Source organism: Salmo trutta, chromosome 7 (genome assembly GCF_901001165.1).
Source record: "Salmo trutta chromosome 7, fSalTru1.1, whole genome shotgun sequence".
NCBI classification, from domain to species: domain Eukaryota; kingdom Metazoa; phylum Chordata; class Actinopteri; order Salmoniformes; family Salmonidae; genus Salmo; species Salmo trutta.
In genome coordinates, this window is record NC_042963.1 from 51524329 (window position 1) to 51548556 (window position 24228).

At 42.0% G+C, this 24228-nt stretch overlaps 2 protein-coding genes across 5 annotated transcripts in view; one reads left to right on the top strand and one right to left on the bottom strand.

Annotated features, from left to right (window-relative positions):
- Positions 1 to 2926, top strand: part of LOC115197642 (uncharacterized) — a 29270-nt gene extending 26344 nt beyond the window's left edge. For all 4 annotated transcript variants that reach the window (XM_029759364.1, XM_029759363.1, XM_029759365.1 and 1 more), the window contains 2 exons: positions 846 to 1027; positions 2278 to 2926. In XM_029759364.1, the coding sequence (XP_029615224.1) occupies positions 846 to 1027; positions 2278 to 2378 (283 nt within the window). In that variant the 3' untranslated portion in view covers positions 2379 to 2926. The remainder of the gene's footprint in view (positions 1 to 845; positions 1028 to 2277) is intronic.
- A 60-nt stretch (positions 2927 to 2986) lies between these two features.
- On the bottom strand, positions 2987 to 24202 carry LOC115197644 (rab GDP dissociation inhibitor beta). The gene is made up of 11 exons (XM_029759368.1): positions 24047 to 24202; positions 22951 to 23058; positions 21746 to 21845; positions 21160 to 21294; positions 20093 to 20291; positions 19550 to 19681; positions 19161 to 19260; positions 13630 to 13801; positions 13127 to 13271; positions 3652 to 3706; positions 2987 to 3538 (listed from the first exon to the last, which is right to left on the bottom strand). Exons 1-11 carry the CDS (start codon positions 24089 to 24091, stop codon positions 3383 to 3385), a joined length of 1347 nt encoding a protein of 448 aa, XP_029615228.1. The 5' UTR covers positions 24092 to 24202; the 3' UTR covers positions 2987 to 3382.
- Between the last annotated feature and the right edge of the window lie 26 nt (positions 24203 to 24228).

Genomic DNA, 24228 nt, shown 5'->3' on the forward strand with positions numbered 1-24228 from the left:
GAGCATACAGGTCGCAGTGGTGGGTTGTATATGTATATGTATACTCTAAATGAAGCATATAGGAGGATATGTTTCTTTGTTAAACCGCTCAACACAGAATAGCCGCATGTGCGCGCTACCATAAGGACAATATAGTATGCTATTCTGCTCTTCTGAAATAGACTTCATTTTCTTCATATCATGTTTCTTTATACGTCTAAAATAAATAATGGATTTATTGTGATGGTGTCGGCTATATTAAATGGATTTAATAGACTTTTTAAAAATGTAGATGTTCCAAAGGTCTGCATCAGTGTGGAAGCCAGGAGATGCTAAAAAATGTGTTTGTTAATTAACGGTCAATTACTTTGAGACCGGCAGTTATTTGCTTGACAATCACGGCTGACAGAATTTAATGACCGCCACAGCCCTAGTGATGACTTGATATTTTAGAGAATTAATTCTGTAAATGCCACAGATGTCAGCTCAAGCAGAAATCCCCTTTAAAAGTCGACTGCTGTGCACTAGTCATCAAAGACACTGCGTTTCATTTAATGTCGGCCAAAGTACATTTTTATATTTTAAAGGGAACTAATCATCCTGTAAAAGATCCTTACTAACCACCAGAATTGTTCATTACACTTTTTATTCTTCTGTTTGCAAAATTGTATTGTTTTACTGTAGTGTGTTGCGATTTTAAATGCACTTTAAAATTAAGGTAGATTTTATTTGATACAGGTCTAGGGCAGGTAGTCAAAGACACTGCATTTAATTTGAATCTTGGACAAAGTCAATTTTATATTTCAAGGTAACTAATGATCCCGTAAAATCCTAACTGCCATAACTGTTCTTACCTCTCTCTACAGGTCTAGTGCGGAAGCACAAGGCAAAAAAATCTTCATGGATGTCTGTCAGGAGGCTGGAATGGTGGAGGTCTTACCCTACCATGAATGTGATGTCATTTCAAGGGAACGACCCAACTACCTCCACTGTCTAGTTCGCCTGCAGGTCCAGAATGTATCTGCTCGTTTACCTGTATTTATAACTGGTGAGATATCAGAATTTCCTATACAGAATTCGTTAAGATTACATGTGTAGCTAATAAATATACTGAACAAAAATATAAAAACACAATTTCTAAGATTTTACTGAGTCAGTTGAAATACATTAATTAGGCTAGATATCACAACTGGGAATACAGATTTGCATCTGTTGGTCACAGATACCTTTAAAAAAACGGTGGGGGGGGATTAGGGGCGTGGATTAAAAAAACAGTCAGTATCTGGTGTGACCACCATTTGCCTCATGCAGTGCGACACATCTCCTCCGCATAGAGTTGATCAGGCTGTTGATTGTGGAATGTTGTCCCACTCCTCTTCAATGGCTGTGGAAAGTTGCTGTATATTGGCGAGACCTGAAACACGCTGTCGTACACGTTGATCCCAGAGCATCCCAAACATACTTAATGGGTGACATGTCTGGTGAGTATGCAGGCCATGGAAGAACTGAGACATTTTCAGCTTCCAAGAATTGTGTACAGATCCTTGCGACATGAGGCAGTGCATTATCATGCTGAAATATAAGGTGATGGCGACAATGGGCCTCAGGATCTTGTCACGTTGTCTCTGCATTCAAATTTCCATTGATAAAATGCAGTTGTGTTCATTGTCCATAGATTATGCCTGCCCTACCATAACTCCACCATGGGGCACTCTGTTTACAATGTTGACATCAGCAAACCGCTCGCCCACACAAAGCCATACACGTGGTCTGCAGTTGTGAGGCAGGTTGGACGTACTGCCAAATTCTTTAAAAAACAAGATTGAGGCGGCTTATGGTAGAGAAATTAACATTCAATTATCTGGCAACACCTCTAATGGACATTCCTGCAGTCAGCATGCCAATTGCACGCTCCCTCAACTTGAGACATCTGGCATTGTGTTGTATGACAAAGCTGCACATTTCAGAGTGGCCTTTTATTGTCCACAGAACAAGGTGCACCTGTGTAATGATCATGCTGTTTAATCAGCTTCTTGATATGCCACACCTGTTAGGTAGATGGATTATCTTGGCAAAGGAGAAATGCTCACTAACAGGGATGTAAATTATAATTTTTTACAACATTTTTGAGAAATAAGCTTTTTGTGCATATAGGAAATTTCGGGGATGTTTTATTTCAGCTCATGAATCATGGGACCAACACTTTGCATGTTGCATTTATATTTTTGTTCAATGTGCATGAGGATTCTTAGTCGCAAGAAAGCTTGTTTCTGACATAATTCTTTATTTATTTTGCAGACACAACGGCAGACAAAGCGTTTGCAAAACATGGGATCTTCACAATGAATATTAACTCTTTCCTGCTGATTTCTGAGAGTGACACATGCACTATTTCTTAAGCTGATGGGGAAGCTGTCCACAGAAGTCCTCAGTACATCAAAATGCAATAACATTCTATTTATAAAGCCCTTTTTTTAGTTGTCAAAGTGATTTAAATTAACCTGACCAAGAGGCCAATGAGCAAAGAAATACTCTAAGGAAACCTTCAAACCTCGAGAGGAACCACTCGGAAGGGGGAGGCCCCTTTAAGAAATAAGCATTTGTATTCCAAAATCTACTTTTTAGGGAATTCTTGGGAGTTCTCTCAGAAGTTTAATACATACTGACGATCTAACCCAGATCTAAATCATTGTAGTGTAATAATACAAAAAAAAGATATAATGTTTATATCAAGGCTAAAAACATTTACTTAGATCAACGTTTTGGTTCCTTTTGTGTAAATTGCCTTCAGTTCCATGTATTTATTTATTCATATTTTTTTTTATAACAGCTAGATTGTGTATAGATTAACATCTGCTTCAGGCATTATATTTCATCAATTGTGTATTTATATGTATGTTTGTAAAGACATTTATTGTACTTTTGCGATATAAAGAAATTGAAGTACTGTTCCTCATCTTTTCTTTTCAACATGCAACAAAAAAAGAAAGTGACCATGGTTCTTTTCTCCATTCCAGATAAAATACATCTTTATTTCACCAACACAGAATAGTGCCTTATGTAAAAAATACAATTTATATCACATTTATATTGTCTACGTATAAACCCGAATAAAACGAATTATTTGGCGACATTCACATTTGTCAGAAAGTGAAGAAACCTTCATGATGTCACGCAATGTGATCATTGCATGTTTTTAACCAACTGTCAAACAAATTAGCCTACAAAACGCAGCCACCACAAATTGTTCGCTTATTAGTAAAATATTTCATTCTTCTTTTTCTACAAATGTATTTCCATTGTTTTAAAGGGTCATAGATACAGATTCCAACAATACATTTGGATTATAAACCAGTTTGTTAAGATTTGGAGTTGTCTGGACACAAACACGTTGGTTATACTATCACTGATCACCTGCGTCTCCAAAGATGTCATTCTTTGTGCGCTCCATCTCTGCAAAGTCAAACTCAGTGCCCATCGCACGCTCGTAGATGTCCTTGATGTCGTCACAGGTGGTCTCAAAGTGGGTCGTTGCGTCATACGTACGTGAAATAAATATCTGCATAGATATCCCAGAAGCATAGAAGGGATAGATACATTTTGACCATGTATTTAAAAAAAATTAATAAATAAAATGCAGGCCAACATGAGGATTAGGACTAATTCACTCACCTGGCTGTCTTTTCCCATGTCAGTTGGTGCATATTGATCACTGATGCTCACAAACCTGTGAGGAGAGAAGGTTTGAACATGGTCAGGAAACATCAACGAATGGAGGATACGTTACCAGGCCAGTGCAGTACATCTCAGTAGTGTGAAAATGATATTTACAGCATTGTGTTCCAGTGGTGTGAGCCCCTGTGCTAGTAGTATAACAGTTCATACCATGGCATTGTTGAATGCTTGTTTCTCATTGGCTTGAAGGGCATTCTAGAGCATGCATTATTTAAGCAACAAGGCCCGAGGTGGTGTGGTATATGGCCAATATACCACGGGGCTAAGGGCTGTTCTTAGTCACGACGTAATGCGGAGTGCCTGGACACAGCCCTTAGCCGTGGTATATTGGCCATATACCACAAACCCCCAAGGTGCCTTACTGCTATTATAAACAGTTTACCAATGTAATTAAGAGTAGTAAAAATGTTTTGTCGTACCCGTGGTATATGGTCTGATATACCATGGTTGTCAGCCAATCAGCATTCAGGGCTCGAACCACCCAGTTTATAATTTCCTTTATACAACGGGTGGGTCTAATCCTGAATGCTGATTGGTTTAAACCGCATTCCAGCCGGTGTATATTCCACAAGTTACCACCGGCTAAATCTATGACATTAAAATGCCCATTTACTCTGTTCCATCTGACTGCACAATCCACTGTCATCAGCCCAGCCAAGCAATTTATCAACTTGATCTCCACTATAAAAAACATCAGACATTATCTCACATTTCTTTTAGACCAACAGTCTTCAACAGCAGAGATTTGTATAAACATTGCTGTCTGTCTCTCCGACATTTGCAACATTGTTTCAATATTCAAATTTGATCTCCAGCTGTCCCATAGTAATGAACTCATGCAGCGTTTTTCAGCCAGTCAAATCATGAATCAGCTGGCCTTATTTTTATGGATATATACAAATAAATGTTAATTGAAAAAAGTTACAACGAAACGAAGTGCAGCTAGTTTGCAGTCTTTCCAGCGTCAGTTTGAAGTGATTGTGTTAGCTGTGTTGTTGGCTAGCTCCTCTGAAAGACCAGTGTTCTGACGAGTGAGCACATTTTCTAAGCCAGGCGAAATCGCACCTCATTAGCTCATTGTTATGGATGCATTTAAATAAATGTCACTAGAAAACAGCTTTAACAAATGCGGTTACTTTGCTGTTATTCTGGCTGCACTTTTTGACGTGACTAAGTTAGCCATAGTTGGCTATCTAGCAGTATAGCAATGGAAAATGTATAATGAATGACTGGGTTGCTATTGAACGCAGTTTGGGTCTTTGCGTGTCAAAAAAGTGAAATAAGCTTTTAATTTGACACGTCAAATAACACCGTTATATTATTGAACGTTGTGTGTACTGAATTTGCATATGCAAGCCAAGCGCCACTGTCAATGCTGTACAAAAAAAGTCAGCAAACACACCGGTTACGAACGATGTGTTTACAATACCACGTTGGTAATGCAAATTCTTGGGTAGCTAGCTATAGCTTGGTACCTAGCTAACACCAATACAACCAGCCTGAAAACAATGACCAGTAGAAACTGCAGTCATTTTAATTATTCTTAGCAATGATTTAGGAATCATTGTGAGTAAGTATTAGCAAGGTAGTCACTTGTTGTTAGCCTATTGAAATGTAACTAGCTAGCCAGCTACTTAACCCTGTATCCCAAAGCTAACATGATAAGCAGCCATTTTGCTTCATCTGGCTAGAGAGGCTCGACCTGACCGGGTTATGTGTTGTGAAGCTCCGCCACAATAAGGATTAGGCACAATAGTGGAACTTCAAAATAAAAGTACCTATTTGAAAGTGATGCAAAAGAAGGTTAGAAATTAGTGAAATTATGCCATATTTAGACTTGATAATGTTAAACAAGGTTGGAATGTGAGTCTACTCTGTAACACCCACAGAACACACATGTGAAGAGTTTAAGCAAATATTAGCGTTGTAGCTCTTATTGCAGGACTGTGAGTCAGCCTATTGTGTGTATTGACATTCATATTGCACTGTACAGCTTTACCTAAGGATTGGGGATCAATGAAATGGTATCAGTCTTCTCAATACCCAATATTTTTTTTTTAACCAACATACTCCTCAGAGTTATCAGACTCCAAAACATCCACGCAGTATTGTTTTTCCTCAGGAATAGTGTTCAATACACATAGGCTGACGATAAATGTGGCTGGTGTAACCGATGTGAAATGGCTAGTTAGTTAGCGGTGGTGCGCGCTAATAGCGTTTCAATCAGTGACGTTACTCGCTCTGAGACCTGAAGTAGGGTTTCCCCTTGTGTTGCAAGAGCCGCGGCTTTTGTGGCGCGATGGGTAACGATGCTTCGTGGGGTGTCAGTTGTTGATGTGTGCAAGGGTTCCTGGTTCGAGCCCGGGTTGGGGCGAAGAGAGGGACGGAACCTACACTGTTACACTAGTTGTTTCAGTCCCGCAATAACATAACACTAATGTTCTCCACCATTAATCAAATAAGAACTGTCTTGTAAATTAGGGTTATTTTAGATGATGACACCTAGCTATATAGATAGCATACTAACTATAGCTACTGAAATATGTTTCTATGTTTTTGGGGAAGAACATTGTTTGCATCCATGAGCTAGCTACCTTTTTTTTTTTTTTTTAAATGACCAGCACTGTATGTGCGCGAGAACTTTACTAGCATCATAGCATACGTATCGATGAATCGTTGTGACATATGAAATACGAGTGATTGTGTAATCAATGTGTAATAACTACGTAAAATTATTATGTGACGTGTAGTCATATTCAGCTCCTGATTGGTCAACAATCTTATTTGATGTGTATCTTTTTTGACAAGACCCAAACAGTGTTCCATAGGCTGTGTCCATAGATGCAGAACAAAAAGACTGAACGACTGGGTCAGCCGGCTTGGGTTGCAACCCTAGATTTGTGTCTGGACTATATCTTGTGGAATTCATCACAATAACGTCTTTTATGAAAATACAGTATTAGTTCAAAGTTGACACCTACTCATTCCAGGGTTTTTCTTTATTTTTACTATTTTCTACATTGTAGAATAATAGTGAAGACAATGCCAAGAATGTGCAAAGCTGTCATCAGGCAAAGGGTGGCTACTTTGATGAATCTAAAATATATTTTGATTTGTTTAACACTTTTTTGGTTACTACATGATTCCATATGTGTTACTTCATAGTTTTGATGTCTTCACTATTATTCTACAATGTAGAAAATAATATAAATAAAGAAAAACCCTTGAATGAGTAGGTGTGTCCCAACATTTGACTGGTACTGTATGTAAATCATTATTTGAATATGTTGGTAACCCGTTGCATAAAAGTGATAATGCCCTCGAAGCCGGATATATAAATCCTCCAAACACTGGCTTCTCGGGCATTATCACTTAAATAGCCCACAGTACAATTCAATAGTTCATTTATTTTTTTATTTTTTTTTTACATATTTTGTTTGAGCTGCTTTTGGAAGTAAAAGTGGAATTGAAAATATTGTTTTTGTTAAATTCGACTTTCATAATAGCAAGCTAGGACTGATGGTTTGGTTAGCTAAACTAGTAAGTCTATTTAGTTACCATGGTAACCGCTGTAGCTATCTAGTAAACTTGCTAGCTAGCTAACTAGCTACTTCACATTTTATATGCGTTTTACGGACATCAATGCAACTCTGGAAACACACTTTTCCTTACACTGCATAGCCCCTGATGATTATCCCTTACATAACAGTATAATAGTTACAGTAGTAAACCAAAAACCGAATTGTATTTGTCACATGCTTCGTAAACAACAGGTGTAGACTAACAGTAGCTGCGTTTCCATCCAATCGGTGACAGATTTTCATGCGAATATTCAAAGATCTGCATAAATAAAATATTAGCATTTTCCAACAGTGGTATTTCCACCAAACGGACTTGTTCAGTGGGACAGACCTACCCAGCAGCTCTGATTTTGTTTATATAATACAACACGTCGCACATTTTCTTATTGCACCAGACACATACGTTTGATGTAAAATTGCACAACTAAACATATTTGGCAAAAACATCAACATTACTGATTTCTTCAGTTATCTTAGATTCATTCTGTGGATTTTGCGGAAGTTAAATTGGCTTCCACATCTAGTGTCTCATGGGGGACAAACATCATTAACCTAACGTTGAAATCGTTCAGGAAACACACCTCCATGACTGAAATACAAATTGTTCTAATGAGCAACAGAAAAACGTGCCAATCGGCGTGTTCAGTGGCTCTACATTTTCATTTACCGTATAAAAATGTCAAGTTCAATATGTTTTCATCACATGTTCAACTCTACTTGTAGTTTTATCACAAATAGCAAATATACCTACAGTACTATGGTCTTGGTAGCCAGCCAACAGCTCGCAAATACAGTGCAGGTAGGCTGATGGATGAGCGACAATATGTTTATTTGTCAAAAGTCAAGCATCGATCATCAGGTCACCAGAATAAGACCTTCGATATTTATTGGAAAAAATAATCAAGATCACTTTCACCCCCCCTGTGAAGATCATCATTTATATCATCTGTAAACCTAATAAACTACATGGTTTCCCGAGTCGTAATGGGAATACCAAACACCATATTATCGCGTGAAGTTTACTTCGATATGATGGTTATTATAGTAATATTTGCACATAAAGGCATTTCCAACTGCCATTTCTCGCTAATTTAATTATAAAGACACAAAACGTTTCTACCATGTCGAATGAATAAATGACCGGTCGGCATTTATAATACGGTATGACTTTATTCGCATAAAAACTGCGGATGGAAACGTGATGACTGAAATGGTTACTTACGGGCCCTAGATAGATCAATACACACAGTGTACAAAACATTAGGAACACCTGCACTTTCCATGAACTGACCAGGTGAATCCAGGTGAAAGATTTGATCACTTATTGATGTAATTTGTTAAATCCACTTCAAATCAGTGTAGATGAAGGGGAGGAGACCTGTTAAATAAGGATTTTTAAGCCTGCAGACAATTGACTGTGTGCCATTAAGAGGGGGAATGGGCAAGACAAAATATTTACAGTGCCTTCAGAAAGTATTCACACCCCTTGACTTTTTCAACATTTTGTTGTGTTTACAGGCCAAATTTACAATAGATTCAAATGTAGATATTTTGGGTCACTAGCCTACACACAATACCCCATTATGTCAAAGTGGAATTATGTTTTTTGAAATTTTAACAAATGAAAAAATGAAAAGCTGAAATGTATTGAGTGAATAATTATTCCACCCCTTTGTTATGGCATGCCTAAATAAATTCGGGAGTAAACATTTGCTTAACAAGTCACATTATAAGTTGCATGGACCTTTTGAATGTACCCCACACATAATTGTAAAGTCCCTCAGTCGAGCAGTGAATTTCAAACACAGATTAAACCACAAAGACCAGGGAGATTTTCCAACGCCTCACAAAGGGCACCTATTGCTAAATGGGCAAAAAAATGTTTATGTGTATTAATACACCCAACCACTACACCGATACAGGCATCCTTCCTAACTCAGTTGCTGGGGGGGGGTGACTTTAAAACAGTTAGAGTTTAATGGCTGTGACAGGAGATAACTGAGGATGGATCAACAGGGTAGTTACTCCACAATACTAATCTAAATTACAGAGTCAAAAGGAAGCGTGTACAGGATAAAACTATTCCAAAACATGCATCCTGTTTGCAACAAGGCAAACAGGATGCAGTATTGGCAAAAAATGTGGCAAAGCAGTTAACACTTTGTATTCAGGACAAAAAGTTGTGTTTGGGGCAAATCCAATACAACACATTACTGAGTATCACTCTCCATATTTTCAAGCATAGTGGCTGATGAATCTTGTTATGGATATGCTTGTAATCATTAAGGACTAGGGAGTTTCAGGATATAACAAGTAAACAGAATGGAAGCTAAGCACTGGCAAAATCTGGTTCAGTATGCTTTCCACCAGATACTGGGAGATAAATTCAACTAATTTGAAAGAGCTTGAAGAATTTTGAAAAATAAAAAAAAGAACTGCCACATTTTTCACAATCGAGGTGTGGAAAGCTCTTAGAGACTTACCCATAAAGCTGTAATCGCTGCCAAAAGTTATTATACAAAAAGTACTGACTCAGGGGCATGAATACTTAAGTAAATTAGATATCTATATTTCATGTTCAATAAATTTGCAAACATTTCTAAAAGTATGTTTTCACTTTATCATCATGGGGTATTGTGTCTAGATGGGTAAAAAAAACGAATCTATTTAGAATTCAGGCTGTAACAACAAGATGTGGAATAAGTAAAAGGGTATGAATACTTTCAGTATGTGTGTGTTGGTGCGAGGGTGTGGGTAGAGTCCAGTATGTGTGTGATGGTGCGAGTGTGTGGGTAGAGTCCAGTATGTGTGTGTTGGTGCGAGTGTGTGGGTAGAGTCCAGTATGTGTGTGTTGGTGCGAGTGTGTGGGTAGAGTCCAGTATGTGTGTGATGGTGCGAGTGTGTGGGTAGAGTCCAGTATGTGTGTGATGGTGCGAGTGTCTGGGTAGAGTCCAGTATGTGTGTGATGGTGCGAGTGTGTGGGTAGAGTCCAGTATGTGTGTGATGGTGCGAGTGTCTGGGTAGAGTCCAGTATGTGTGTGTTGGTGCGAGTGTGTGGGTAGAGTCCAGTATGTGTGTGTTGGTGCGAGTGTGTGGGTAGAGTCCAGTATGTGTGTGTTGGTGCGAGTGTGTGGGTAGAGTCCAGTATGTGTGTGTTGGTGCGAGTGTCTGGGTAGAGTCCAGTATGTGTGTGATGGTGCGAGTGTGTGGGTAGAGTCCAGTATGTGTGTGTTGGTGCGAGTGTGTGGGTAGAGTCCAGTATGTGTGTGATGGTGCGAGTGTGTGGGTAGAGTCCAGTATGTGTGTGTTGGTGCGAGTGTCTGGGTAGAGTCCAGTATGTGTGTGATGGTGCGAGTGTGTGGGTAGAGTCCAGTATGTGTGTGATGGTGCGAGTGTGTGGGTAGAGTCCAGTATGTGTGTGTTGGTGCGAGTGTGTGGGTAGAGTCCAGTATGTGTGTGTTGGTGCGAGTGTGTGGGTAGAGTCCAGTATGTGTGTGATGGTGCGAGTGTGTGGGTAGAGTCCAGTATGTGTGTGTTGGTGCGAGTGTGTGGGTAGAGTCCAGTATGTGTGTGATGGTGCGAGTGTGTGGGTAGAGTCCAGTATGTGTGTGTTGGTGCGAGTGTCTGGGTAGAGTCCAGTATGTGTGTGTTGGTGCGAGTGTGTGGGTAGAGTCCAGTATGTGTGTGTTGGTGCGAGTGTGTGGGTAGAGTCCAGTTTGTGTGTGTTGGTGCGAGTGTCTGGGTAGAGTCCAGTATGTGTGTGTTGGTGCGAGTGTCTGGGTAGAGTCCAGTATGTGTGTGATGGTGCGAGTGTGTGGGTAGAGTCCAGTATGTGTGTGTTGGTGCGAGTGTGTGGGTAGAGTCCAGTATGTGTGTGATGGTGCGAGTGTGTGGGTAGAGTCCAGTATGTGTGTGTTGGTGCGAGTGTGTGGGTAGAGTCCAGTATGTGTGTGATGGTGCGAGTGTGTGGGTAGAGTCCAGTATGTGTGTGTTGGTGCGAGTGTCTGGGTAGAGTCCAGTATGTGTGTGTTGGTGCGAGTGTGTGGGTAGAGTCCAGTATGTGTGTGATGGTGCGAGTGTGTGGGTAGAGTCCAGTATGTGTGTGTTGGTGCGAGTGTCTGGGTAGAGTCCAGTATGTGTGTGTTGGTGCGAGTGTGTGGGTAGAGTCCAGTATGTGTGCTTAGAGTCAGTGCAATAATTAGTAAAAAAATAAAATGTCCATTTAGACATTTGATTACCATAAATTCCGGACTATAAGCCGCAACTTTTTTCCCAGGCTTTGAACTTCGCGGCTTAAACAATGACGCGGCTAATATATGGATTTTTCCCGCTTTCAAATTTGTGGGTCCTGACAGCGTGGAGCATTGTCAAAAAATCCACTATCATCAACGGGTTTCGAAAGGCTGGACTGCTGCGTGTTGAAGAGGGCTCAGCGGGGGATTTGCCTCCGGATGAAAGTGACGAGAGCGACAATGAAAACGATCCAATATTGGATAAAGCAATTCTGAGGCTATTCAACTCCGACACCGAAGGAGATGGTTTCAGTGCACAGGAGGAGGAAGATAGTGACCAATGACTTTCTTGGTAGGCTACTGTTTACTGCTAATTTTTTATTTTTTGTTACAAGCCGTGCTTCGTTAAAGCCTATTTTATTTTTGTTACAAGCCGTGTTTTGTTAAAGCCTATTTATTTTTGTTCAAGCCGTGCTTCGTTAAAGCCCATTTTATTTTTGTTACAAGCCGTGTTTCGTTAAAGCCTATTTTATTTTTGTTACAAGCCATGTTTCGTTAAAGCCTATTTATTTTTGTTACAAGCCATGTTTCGTTAAAGCCTGTGTAAAGTTAATTTGTTTCAATGTACCGGTAGGCACCTGCGGCTTATAGACATGTGCGGCTTATTTATGTTCAAAATAATATATATTTTTTTTAATTCAGCGGGTGCGGCTTATATTCAGGTGCGCTTAATAGTCCGGAAATTACGGTAGCTATTTAGTTGTCTTATTAAGCAGTTGTTTCCAGACTTGGTGCACTGGTACCAGTTGCCGTGCGGTAGCAGAGATTACGGTCTATGGCTTGGGTGACTGGAGTGTGAACATTTTGGGGGCGTTCCTCTGACACCGCCTGGTATAAAGGTCCTGGATGGCAGGGAGCTGACCTCAATCCTATAGAAAATTTGTGGGCAGAACCCTAACTGTGTGCGAGCAAGGAGGCCTACAAACCTGACTCAGTTACATCAGCCCTGTCAGGAGGAATGGGCCAAAATTCACCCAACTTTATGTGGGAAGCTTGTGGAAGGCTACCCAAAATGTTTGACCCAAGTTAAACAATTTAAAAGGCAATGCTACCAAATACTAATTGAGTGTATGTAAACTTCTGACCCACTGGGAATGTGATGAAAGAAATAAAAGCTGAAATAAATCACTCTCTCTACTATTATTCGGACATTTCACATTCTTAAAATAAAGTGGTGATCCTAACTGACCTAAAACAAGGAATTTTTACTAGGATTAAATGTCAGGAATTCTGAAAAAAAATGTTTAAATGTATTTGGCTAAGGTGTATGTAAACTTCCGACTTCAACTGTACATATTCTTACTGTATATATGAGTGTTACAGGGCGATAGTCATTTAGGTAGGTTACCTTGGCGTTCTTGGACACATGGACTATAGTGGTCTACTCAAAACAAGTTGGTATCACAGACCGGGTCAGGGATAGGTTGACAATGTCAGTGAAGACCCTTTACTAGACACTAGAGTAACAGTACAGTAGTATAACAGTGTATCTTATAGTAGAGTACAGTACAGTATAGCAACATAGAATCAAAAGCCTACTTCTGTTCAATGGGCTCCAGGAGATCCAGGGCTGGCTTGAGTTCCTTCTCTGGGTCGTTAGTCTCCACTACACTGCTGGCGATGGCAACGTACTTGCCCTGCGCTGCCACGTTGTGGGCCGAGGAGATCATACACACGTAGATGTCTGCCACAAAAAAGCACAAGAGACCAGTGACATCTCATACACCCTCAATTAAGCTCCACTGCCTTGTGTTCAGTAGGGTGTAAAAAGTAGCAAAACGTTTTGAAAACAGAAAAAAAAAAAGCAAAAACATCTGCGTGTCTTCCAGGTAGACCCTCCCTGTTTCTGTTTTCTTCCGTCTGGTGCCGAATGAACACAGGCGATGCCATTCAAAAAAGTCACAACTAGTGGCAACTTCATTTCACACACACATGAATTGATGAAATGCTCATGTACTGCTTATGAATGTGGTATGTATGGGTTATAAATGTGTTACGAAGTCCTTATGTAGGCTAGGTACCCTGGTATCCAGGGGTCTCACCATGTTTCCTGTTGACCTGGATCTGAGGGATGATGATCTGGCAGGAGTTGACGTCGCCGGTGTTCTTGATGGGGTGGCTCATGACACAGATGATACGGACCACTTGGCCGACCTTGCTGACTCTGTCCATGATGTAGCTGGGGTCACAGATCAGCTGCTTACAGCGGGCTATCTGGAGAGGAAAGGAGAGATGGTAGTGTTTAGGGTTTATAATTCAGGTGAGGGTGGGTTAGGATAGGTTCAGAGTTAATCAAATCAAATTTTATTGGTCACATACACATGGTTAGCAGATGTTAATGTGAGTGTAGCGAAATGTTTGTGCTTCTAGTTCCGACCGTGTAGTAATATCTAACAAGTAATATAACAATTTCACAACAACTACCTTATACACACAAGTGTAAAGGAATTAATAAGAATATGTACATATAAATATATGGATGAGCGATGGCCGTGCGGCATAGGCAAGATGCAGTAGATGGTATAGAGTACTGTATATACATATGAGATGAGTAATGTAGGGTATGTAAACATTATATAAAGTGGCATTGTTTAAAGTGACTAATGATACATTTATTACATCCAATTTTTAATTATTAAAGTGGCTACAGACAGTGGCTCGGGTGGTTGTTGTCCTTGATGATCTTTTTGGCCTTCCTGTGACATCGAGTGCTGTAGGTGTCCTGGAGGGCAAGTAGTTTGCCCCCGGTGATGCGTTGTGCAGACATCACTACCCTCTGGAGAGCCTTACGGTTGTGGACGGAGCAGTTGCCGTACCAGGCGGTGATACAGCCCGACAAGATGCTCTCGATTGTGCAACTGTAAAAGTTTGTGAGTGTTTTCAGTGACAAGACAAATTTCTTCAGCCTCCTGAGGTTGAAGAGGCGCTGTTGCGCCTTCTTCATCACGCTCTCTGTGTGGGTGGACCATTTCAGTTTGTCTGTGATGTGTACGCCGAGGGAGAATTAAAAAAATATTTTTTTTTTTAATAAAAATAAACTTTCCACTTTCTCCACTACTGTCCCGTCGATGTGGATAGGGGGGTGCTCCCTCTGCTGTTTCCTGAAGTCCACGATCATCTCCTTTGTTTTGTTGACATTGAGTGTGACACCACACTCTGAGGGCTCTCACCTCCTCCCTGTAGGCCGCCTCGTCGTTGTTGGTAATCAAGCCTACCACTGTAGTATCGTCTGAAAACTTGATGATTGAGTTGGAGGCGTGGGTGAACAGGGAGTACAGGAGAGGGCTGAGAACGCACCCTTGTGGGGCCCCAGTGTTGAGGATCAGCGGGGTGGAGATGTTGTTTCCTACCCTCACCACCTGGGCGCGGCCCGTCAGAAAGTCCAGGACCCAGTTGCACAGGGCGGGGTCGAGACCCAGGGTCTTGAGCTTAATGACGAGATTGGAGGGTGCTATGGTGTTAAATGTTGAGCTGTAATCGATGAACAGCATTCTTACATAGATATTCCTCTTGTCCAGAGGGGTTAAGGTAGTGTGATTGCGATTGTGTCGTCTGTGGACCTATTGGGGCGGTAAGCAAATTGGAGTGGGTCTAGGGTGTCAGGTAGGGCACTTCATGATGACAGAAGGGAGTGCTATGGGGCGATAGTCGTTTAGCTCAGTTACCTTAGCTTTCTTGGGAACAGGAACAATGGTGGCCCTCTTGAAGCATGTGGGAACAGCAGACTAGGATAGGGATTGATTGAATATGTCCGTAAACACACCAGCCAGCTGGTCTGCGCATGCTCTGAGGATGCGGCTAGGGATGCCGTCTGGGCTGGCAGCCTTGCGAGGGTTAACACGTTTAAATGTTTTACTCACATTGGCTGCGGTGGAGGAGCCCCAGGTTTTGGTAGCGGGCCAGTCAGCGGCACTGTATTGTCCTCAAAACGAGCAAAGCAGTTGTTTACTTTGTCTGGGAGCAAGACTTCGGTGTCCGTGACGGGGCTGGTTTTCTTTTTGTAATCCGTGATTGACTGTAGACCCTGCCACATACGTCTTGTGTCTGAGCCGTTGAGTTGTGACTCTACTTTGTCTCTATACTGACGCTTAGCTTGTTTGATTGCCTTGCGGAGGGAATAGCTACACTGTTGGTATTCGGTCATGTTTCCGGTCGCCTTGATTAAAAGCAGTGGTTGGCGCTTTCAGTTTTGCGCGAATGCTGCCATCAATCCACAGTTTCTGGTTGGGGAAGGTTTTAATAGTCACCGTTGGTACAACATCAGCAATGCACTCGATAATAAACTTGCTCACCGAATCAGCGTATTCATCAATGTTGTTGTCTGAGGCTATCCAGAACATATCCCAGTCCATGTGATCGAAGCAATCTTGAAGCGTGGAATCAGATTGGTCGGACCAGTGTTGAACAGACCTAAGCATGGGCGTTTCCTGTTTTAGTTTCTGTCTATAGGCTGGGAGCAACAAAATGGAGTCGTGGTCAGATTTGCCAAAAGGAGGGCGAGGGAGGGCTTTGTATGCGTCGCAGAAGTTAGAATAACAATGATCCAGAATGCTGCCAACCCGGGTCGCGCATTCGATATGCTGATAAAATTTAGGGAGCCTTGTTTTCAGATTAGCTTTGTTAAAATCCCCAGCTACAATAAATGCAGCCTCGGGATATGTGGTTTCCAGTTTACATAGAGTCCAATGAAGTTCTTTCAGGGCCGTCAAGGTGTCTGCTTGGGGGATGGGGGGGGGGGATATACACGACTGTAATTATAATCGAAGATAATTCTCTTGGTAGATAATGCGGTCGGCATTTGATTGGAAGGAATTCTAGGTCAGGTGAACAAGGACTTGAGTTCCTGTACGTTGTTATGATCACACCACGACTCGTAAATCATAAGGCATACACCCCCGCCCTTCTTCTTACCAGAGAGATGTTTGTTTCTGTCGCTGCGATGCGTGAAGAAACCGGGTGGCTGTACCGACTCTGATTACGTATCCCAAGTGAGCCATGTTTCAGTGAAACAGAAAATGTTACAATCTCTGATGTCTCTCTGGAAGGCAACCCTTGCTCGAATTTAGTCTACCTTGTTGTCAAGAGACTGGACATTGGTGAGTAGTATACTCGGGAGCAGTGAGCGATGTGCCTGTCTACGGAGCCTGACCAGAAGACCGCTCCGTCTGCCCCTTCTGCGGCACCGTTGTTTTGGGTCGCCTACTGGGATCCGATCCATTGTCCTGGGTGGTGGTCCAAACAGAGGATCCGCTTCGGGAAAGCCGTATTCCTGGTCGTAATGTTGGTAAGTTGACGTTGTTCTTAAATCCAATAGTTCTCCCCAGCTGTATGTAATAAGTCTTAAGATTTCCTGGGGTAACAGTGTAAGAAATAATACATCAAAAAACAAAATACTGCATAGTTTCCTAAGAACGCGAAGCGACCATCTCTGTCGGCACCATGTAAGAGTTAGCGAACCGCCATCTGGAACCATTCAAATTTTGTCAGTTGTATACACTGTCAAAAGACATTCACCATGAGGAATTTAAGTATGCTCGCTCTAATTCTCCCTTTCTCTCGGAGGACCTGAGCCCTAGGACCTTGCCTCAGGACTACCTGGCATGATGACTCCTTGCTGTCCCCAGTCCACCTGGCCGTGCTGCTGCTCCAGTTTCAACTGTTCTGCCTGCGGCTATGGAACCCTGACCTGTTCTCCGGACGTGCTACCTGTCCCAGACCTGCTGTTTTCAACTCTCTAGAGACAGCAGGAGCGGTAGAGATACTCTCAATGATCGGCTATGAAAAGCCAACTGACATTTACTCTTGAGGTGCTGACCTGTTGCACCCTCGACAACTACTGTGATTATTATTTGACAATGCTGGTCATTTATGAACATTTGAACATCTTGGCCATGTTCTGTTATAATCTCCACCCGGCACAGCTAGAAGAGGACTGGCCACCCCTCATAGCCTGGTTCCTCTCTAGGTTTCTTCCTAGGTTTTGGCCTTTCTAGGGAGTTTTTCCTTGCCACCGTGCTTCTACACCTGCATTGCTTGCTGTTTGGGGTTTTAGGCTGGGTTTCTGTACAGCACTTTGAGATATCAGCTGATGTAAGAAGGGCTTTATAAATCAATTTGATAAAACAATAATTATAAACTGGGTGGTTCGAGCCCTGAATGCTGATTGTATATATAGTGTACCACAGCTATCAGCCAAAAGTATCTGGACCCCCTTCAAATTTGTGGATTCGGCTATTTCTGCCACACTTGTTGCTGACAGGTATATAAAATTGAGCACACAGCCATGCAATCTCCATAGCCAAACATTGGCAGTAGAACGGCCTTACTGAAGAGCTCCGTCACTTTCAACGTGCCACCATCATAGGATGCCACCTTTCCAACAAGTCAGTTCGTCATATTTCTGCCCTGCTAGAGCTGCCGCAGTCAACTGTAAGTGCTGTTATTGTGAAGTGGAAACATCTAGGAGCAACAACGGCTCAGCCGCAAAGTGGTAGGCCACACAAGCTCACAGAACGGGACCGCTGTCCTCGGTTGCAACACTCACTACCGAGTTCCAAACTGTTTGTCGGAAGCTTCATGAATAAAATTTCCATGGCCGAGCATTAGCACACAAGCCTAAGATCACCATGCACAATGCCAAGCATCGGCTAGAGTGGTGTAAAGCGCACCGCCATTGGACTCTGGAGCAGTGGAAACACGTTCTCTGGAGTGATGAATCACCCTTCACCATCTGGCAGTCCGACGGACAAATCTGGGTTTGGCGGATGCCAGGAGAACGCTACCTGTCTGAAAGCATAGTGCCAACTGTACATTTTGGTGGAGGAGGAATAATGGTCTGGGGCTGTTTTTCATGGTTTGGACTAGACCCCTTAGTTACAGTGAAAGGAAATCTTAACGCTACAGCATTCTAGATGATTCTGTGCTTCCACCGTTGTGGCAACAGTTTGGGGAAGGCACTTTCATGTTTCAGCATGACAATGCCCCCATGCACAAAGCGACGTCCATACAGAAATGGTTTGTCGAGATCGGTGTGGAAGAACTGGCCTGTACAGAGCCCTTACCTCAACCCCATCGAACACCTTCGGGATGAATTGGAACGCCGACTGTGAGCCAGGACTAATTGCCCAACATCAGTGCCCGACCACACTAATGCTCGTGGCTGAATGTAAGCAAGTCCCCGCAGCAATGTTCCAACATCTAGTGGAAAGCCTTCCCAAAAGAGTGGAGGCTGTTATTGCATCAAAGGGGGACCAACTCCATATTAATGCCGACGAGCAGGTGTACGCATACACTACATGACCAAAAATATATCAGACCCTATACCACGGGTATTAATCCCAAAGATATTTGTACTGCTCTAATTAAGTCTGTAACCAGTTTATAATAGCAATAAGGCACCTCGGGGGTTTGTGATATGTGGCCAATATACCACGGCTAAGGGCTGTATCCAGGCACTCCGAGTTGCGTAATGCATAAGAACAGTCCTTAGCCGTGGTATATTGGCCATATATCACACCCCCTCAGGTCTTATTGCTTAATTATAACATGAGGCAAAAATGTGACAAAAACTCACCTCTCCCTCTGACTTGACCCCCACCACCTTTCCATTCTCCATAACAATCTCCTCTATGGGCTTGTTCAGCATGTAGGTCCCACCATAGATAGCGCTCAACCTAGAGGGAGAGAAGTCAAGTCAAAGACACTGGTGAATAGTGGAGTATGGGATGGGTTAGTTAAGCAAAAGGCTAAAAACAGTCAAATCAGGGATGTGATCAGAACCACAGAACTAGAATGAGATTTTATTTATACGATCAGAACAACTGAAATCAGTAGGATATTGGTTTGGGAGTAGGTTAACTTCAGCTCTAGTATGTACTGAAAACGATAGCATCAGAAAAGCAGGAATTCTTGATTAATCAGGAACAATTACATAATAGCAGGGCGGGGACAAAGTCATCTTACCTGGCAAAGCCTTGTGGCAGCTCCCCCAGGCCGTAGAGAGGGTAGAGGTAAGGACTCTTGCCGTATCTGGCCAGAGACTCACTGTATAGTTTGATCCTATTGATAGTGTTGATGCAGGGCTGATCCAGGTAGCTGAGAGATCACACAAATACTAGATTGTAACACGGTTACTTTGTTAAAATGTTCATGAATAAGCCATCAAAAATGCTTATAGATGTTACATATTTTATATTTGCCACCCCTTGAATTATTTGTACCTGCCTGAACACAGTGGACAGTCGTCCATCCTACTAATTCCCATCATGCAAGTTTCTAACAGTGTAGAAGACAAAAATCGTACTTACCCGAGCTCTCACAATAAATAATACTAAATAAAAATACTAAATAAAACCTCAAGAAACATCCACATGTATAGTAACGCTGATACACAAGAAACATCCACACATATAGTATATATAGAAATGGCACCCAATTCCATATAATTGTATTATTATTATAATAATAATAATGTTGGTGCTTATATTTGTCCTATTTCAGACTTACTCGTCTGTCCTGTAGAGAGCGAGGGCGTGACCAGTGAAGTCCATCACATCCTGGCCCAGGCTGAACTTCTTGTACAGGTCACGCATCGTCGACTTGTTGGGGTCGACACCCTCCATGGTTTTGGGATCGTTCAAGTCGTAGTTGGCAACGAAGATCAAGAAGTTCCTAAACCGCCTCTTCTCGAAAATCCCCATCAAACCTGAGGTGTCAGAAAAGTCAGTCAGACAGAAATAGAAAAAGCTGCTGTTGTCTGAAATGAGACTAAGAATGTGGTCCTGTGTGGTTGTGGGTTCAATTGTGGATTTAATTCCTGTGGGGGTCGCATACACATACAAAAAAAATGGATGCGCTCAGAAATACTGTAAGTCGCTTGGGATAATAGTTTTGGTTAAGTGGTATAGCTATAGCATAAGTTAATAGAATACAACTTACTAGACTTAACTTTCTCTCCTTGGGGAGCATAGGTCATCCACAAATAATCAACTGAGAAGATAGCATATACATACCAACAAATGTATGCACTCACTGTACTGTAAGTTTCTTTGTGCTTAATGGCATAATATTATAGGAATAAGCATCTGAGAATCCCATTGATATACACTGAATGTACAAAACATTAAGAACACCTTCCAAATATTGCGCTGCACCCCCCGCTATTGTGCTCAGAACATGTTGACCACAGTTGTGTCAAGTTGGCTGGATGTTCTTTGGGTCGTGAACGATTCTTGATACACATAGGAAACTGCTGAGCGTGAAAAACCCAGTAGCGTTGCAGTTCTTGACACAAATCGGTACGCATGGCACCTACTACCATACCCCGTTCAAAGGCACTTAAAACGTTTGTCTTGCCCATTCACCCTCTGAATGGCACACATAGACAATCCATGTCTCAATTGTCTCAAGACTTAAAAATACTTCTTTAACCTGTCTCCTCCCCTTCATTTACACTGATTGAAGTGGATTTAACAAGTGACATCAAGAAGGGATCTTAGCTGTCACCTGGCCAGTCGGTCATGGAAAGAGCAGGTGTTCTTAATGTTTTGTACACTTAGTGTATATACACTCACTGGAGGCCAGTGCCTCTGTCTCAGTGACAGGCACTTTGTAGATGGCTCCCTTCTTGTAGACGAAGCTGCCCTCGATCACCTTGAAGTCCAGGTAACGGGTCACCTGAGTGATCAGCAACATCCTCACCAGCTGACCTGGGTAGAGCCGAGAGGAAAAGAGACCTGGTCATTAGGGCATGCAACAGAAAACATTTCTTATTGGACAAGTCCAGTTAGTCCCTTCCTGTTCCAGTCCCTCCCTGTTCCATTTGTTCCAGTCCCTCCCTGTTCCAGTCCCTCCCTGTTCCAGTCCCTCCCTGTTCCAGTCCCTCCCTGTTCCAGTCCCTTCCTGTTCCAGTCCCTTCCTGTTCCAGTCCCAGTCCCTCCCTGTTCCAGTCCCAGTCCCTCCCTGTTCCAGTCCCTTCCTGTTCCAGTCCCTCCCTGTTCCAGTCCCTCCCTGTTCCAGTCCCTCCCTGTTCCAGTCCCTTCCTGTTCCAGTCCCTTCCTGTTCCAGTCCCTTCCTGTTCCAGTCCCTCCCCTGTGTGTTGGCTAATAAACACAACCCTGCACTCAGTATTATATCTAGAATGCCATATTGCTTTCCTACCATTGGCCATCAGGAACTTTGGGATGAGGTCCACGCTCCAGTCCCGACCTCTTCCCATGGACTCCGGAGGTTTACCTGGAAGGCTGAAGCGCTTGTACAACTGGGGTGACACAAGAAAAAAACAAAACAGGAATGATTAAACATTTTATTTGTTATTACTTTTTTATTACTTGTTGTTTTTATTTCTTTACCTACCTATTGTTCACCTAATAACTTTTTTTGCACTATTGGTTAGAGCCTGTAAGTAAGCCTTTCACTGTAAGGTCTACACCTGTTGTATTCGGCGCACGTGACAAATAAACTTTGATTTGATTACTTAATTTCTTTGACAGTAAAACAGTGCTGTCAGTTTGAGTAGCTCAAACTCAGCTGTGCCTCAACAATAATAATGAGATGTGACAGCATAGATAACATAGCATGTTACTTACTCTATGTCTGTGTGACAACATAGATAATAGAACATGTTACATTTACATTACATTTTAGTCATTTAGCAGACGCTCTAATCCAGAGCGACTTACAGTAGTGAATGCATACATTTCATTTCATGCATTTTTTTTTTTTTTGTACTGGCCCCCCGTGGGAATCGAACCCACAACCCTGGCGTTGCACACACCATGCTGGCGTTGCAAACACCATGCTCTACCAACTGAGCCACAGGGAAGACCTATAACATGTAACTCTATATTTGTGTGACAACATAGATAATAGAACATGTAGCTCTATATTTGTGTGACAACATAGACAATATAACATGTAACTCTATATTTGTGTGACAGCATAGACAATATAACATGTAACTCTATATTTGTGTGATAGCACCACATGATGTGGGCTGTTTTAGAACCACTGGTGTGTATTCATTAGTTGGATTCCGTTACAAAACATTTGGTTTACTACAAACTGAAAAATGTTTTGCAACGGAAACAAGTTTCTATTGGACAAATTCAGGTAGGTCCCTCCCCGTTTGGTTCCGATTGGGTTCTAGAGTAAATGGTAAACGGTTTGCATTGCAAAACGTTTGGCAAAGGATGAAACGTTTTGCAACGGAATTTGAATAATGAATACAGCCCAGGTTAATACCCTTTCCACACTACTGATCTGAGTTGAGCCAATTACTGTGCTGGCCTAGTTAAGGATTGACTAAAAGAAAACAGGACAGGCATGATAGCATGAAAATGGTCATCTTGTGTGCCTTCGCTTACGTCTTCCAGTGGTGTGATGGAAGCGCTCTCTGCTCCATAGTACGAGTTCCTGTCCATATGAAGCACCTTCTTCCCCTTCACTGACATAATGCCAGACAGAATGCATTCCTTTGGAAATAAATAGATAGAAGTCAGATAGGTAAGTTAGTTACACAAAACTAGATGTATAAAAAGTGGTATTTTATGTTTTAGACAGATGTTTAAAGAACAATGTAAACAGTATAACAGCTTAACACCACAACTAGCTAAACTGGCTACTGGTAGCTAGCTAGTGTAGCCAACGTTAGCTACATTTTACCAAAGATTTTTTATAACTAAACCAAGATAGACCACAGCCTGTCGTTTCCAATGTGAAAACGTGAGTCATAGTGGGCAGAACAAGGAAGGAGGGGCGAAGCGCCAGGCACGTGTGAGCGAAATCCTATTTGCGCGTTCTAGCATCATTTGCATATTTCCGTTAGGGAACGCCTATTCTGTGAAGGGCGCGTTTGCAATAGCTAATTCCGCCTTTGCATTACTTCTAAACAACAATACTTTTTAAAACGTTCACAAAAGGGTAAAGTCTACAAACCTTGGTCCACTCTGTTCATAGCATATTTTAGTTTTGGCTACGGAAAACTGTATTGAGATCAAATGTTTTGTCGATAAGAATTTGCAGAATGTCGGCCAAAATCCCTCTCCTCCCACTGCCGCCAGTGGGCTTCCTCTCACTACCATATTTGGTAGTGAGTGGAAACGCCAAGCGGATGCTTCACATTTATACATCCTGTGAAATATCTGTCTCATTGTTCTATCTGTGATTTTACTCTAGTTGAAAATAACAGGAAATACTAGTTATTTGTACGTGAGCTGTCACTTGTTGCAGACTGTGAAAAGTAACACCACACACAAATAACACTACTGAAAAACAAAGCAGACACATTTCTGAAAATAACTTAAAATGAATATCTAACAAAAGAGAAAGCAAGCTAATTTAGCACTAGTTAGCCATGACATTTAGCCTACAGATTAGCCTACACACCTAACTGTGACATGTCATGCATGATCACGCTTCGACTATTGGAAGTTCGTACTATTTCTTTGTCCATTTTCTCACCGTTAAGCCGGTACCGAGAACGATAACATCATAATCTTCATCCATAGCGGAGTGTCCTTCTTTACTTTACTCCTACGGTTATTTCTGTCAGTGAAAATGGAATGGCTGTTTGCTAGTTGAAAAGTTTTCCGGCTGCGCAGCGCAGGTAATGATCCCTGCGAACGTACCTTTCTTCAGTGGGT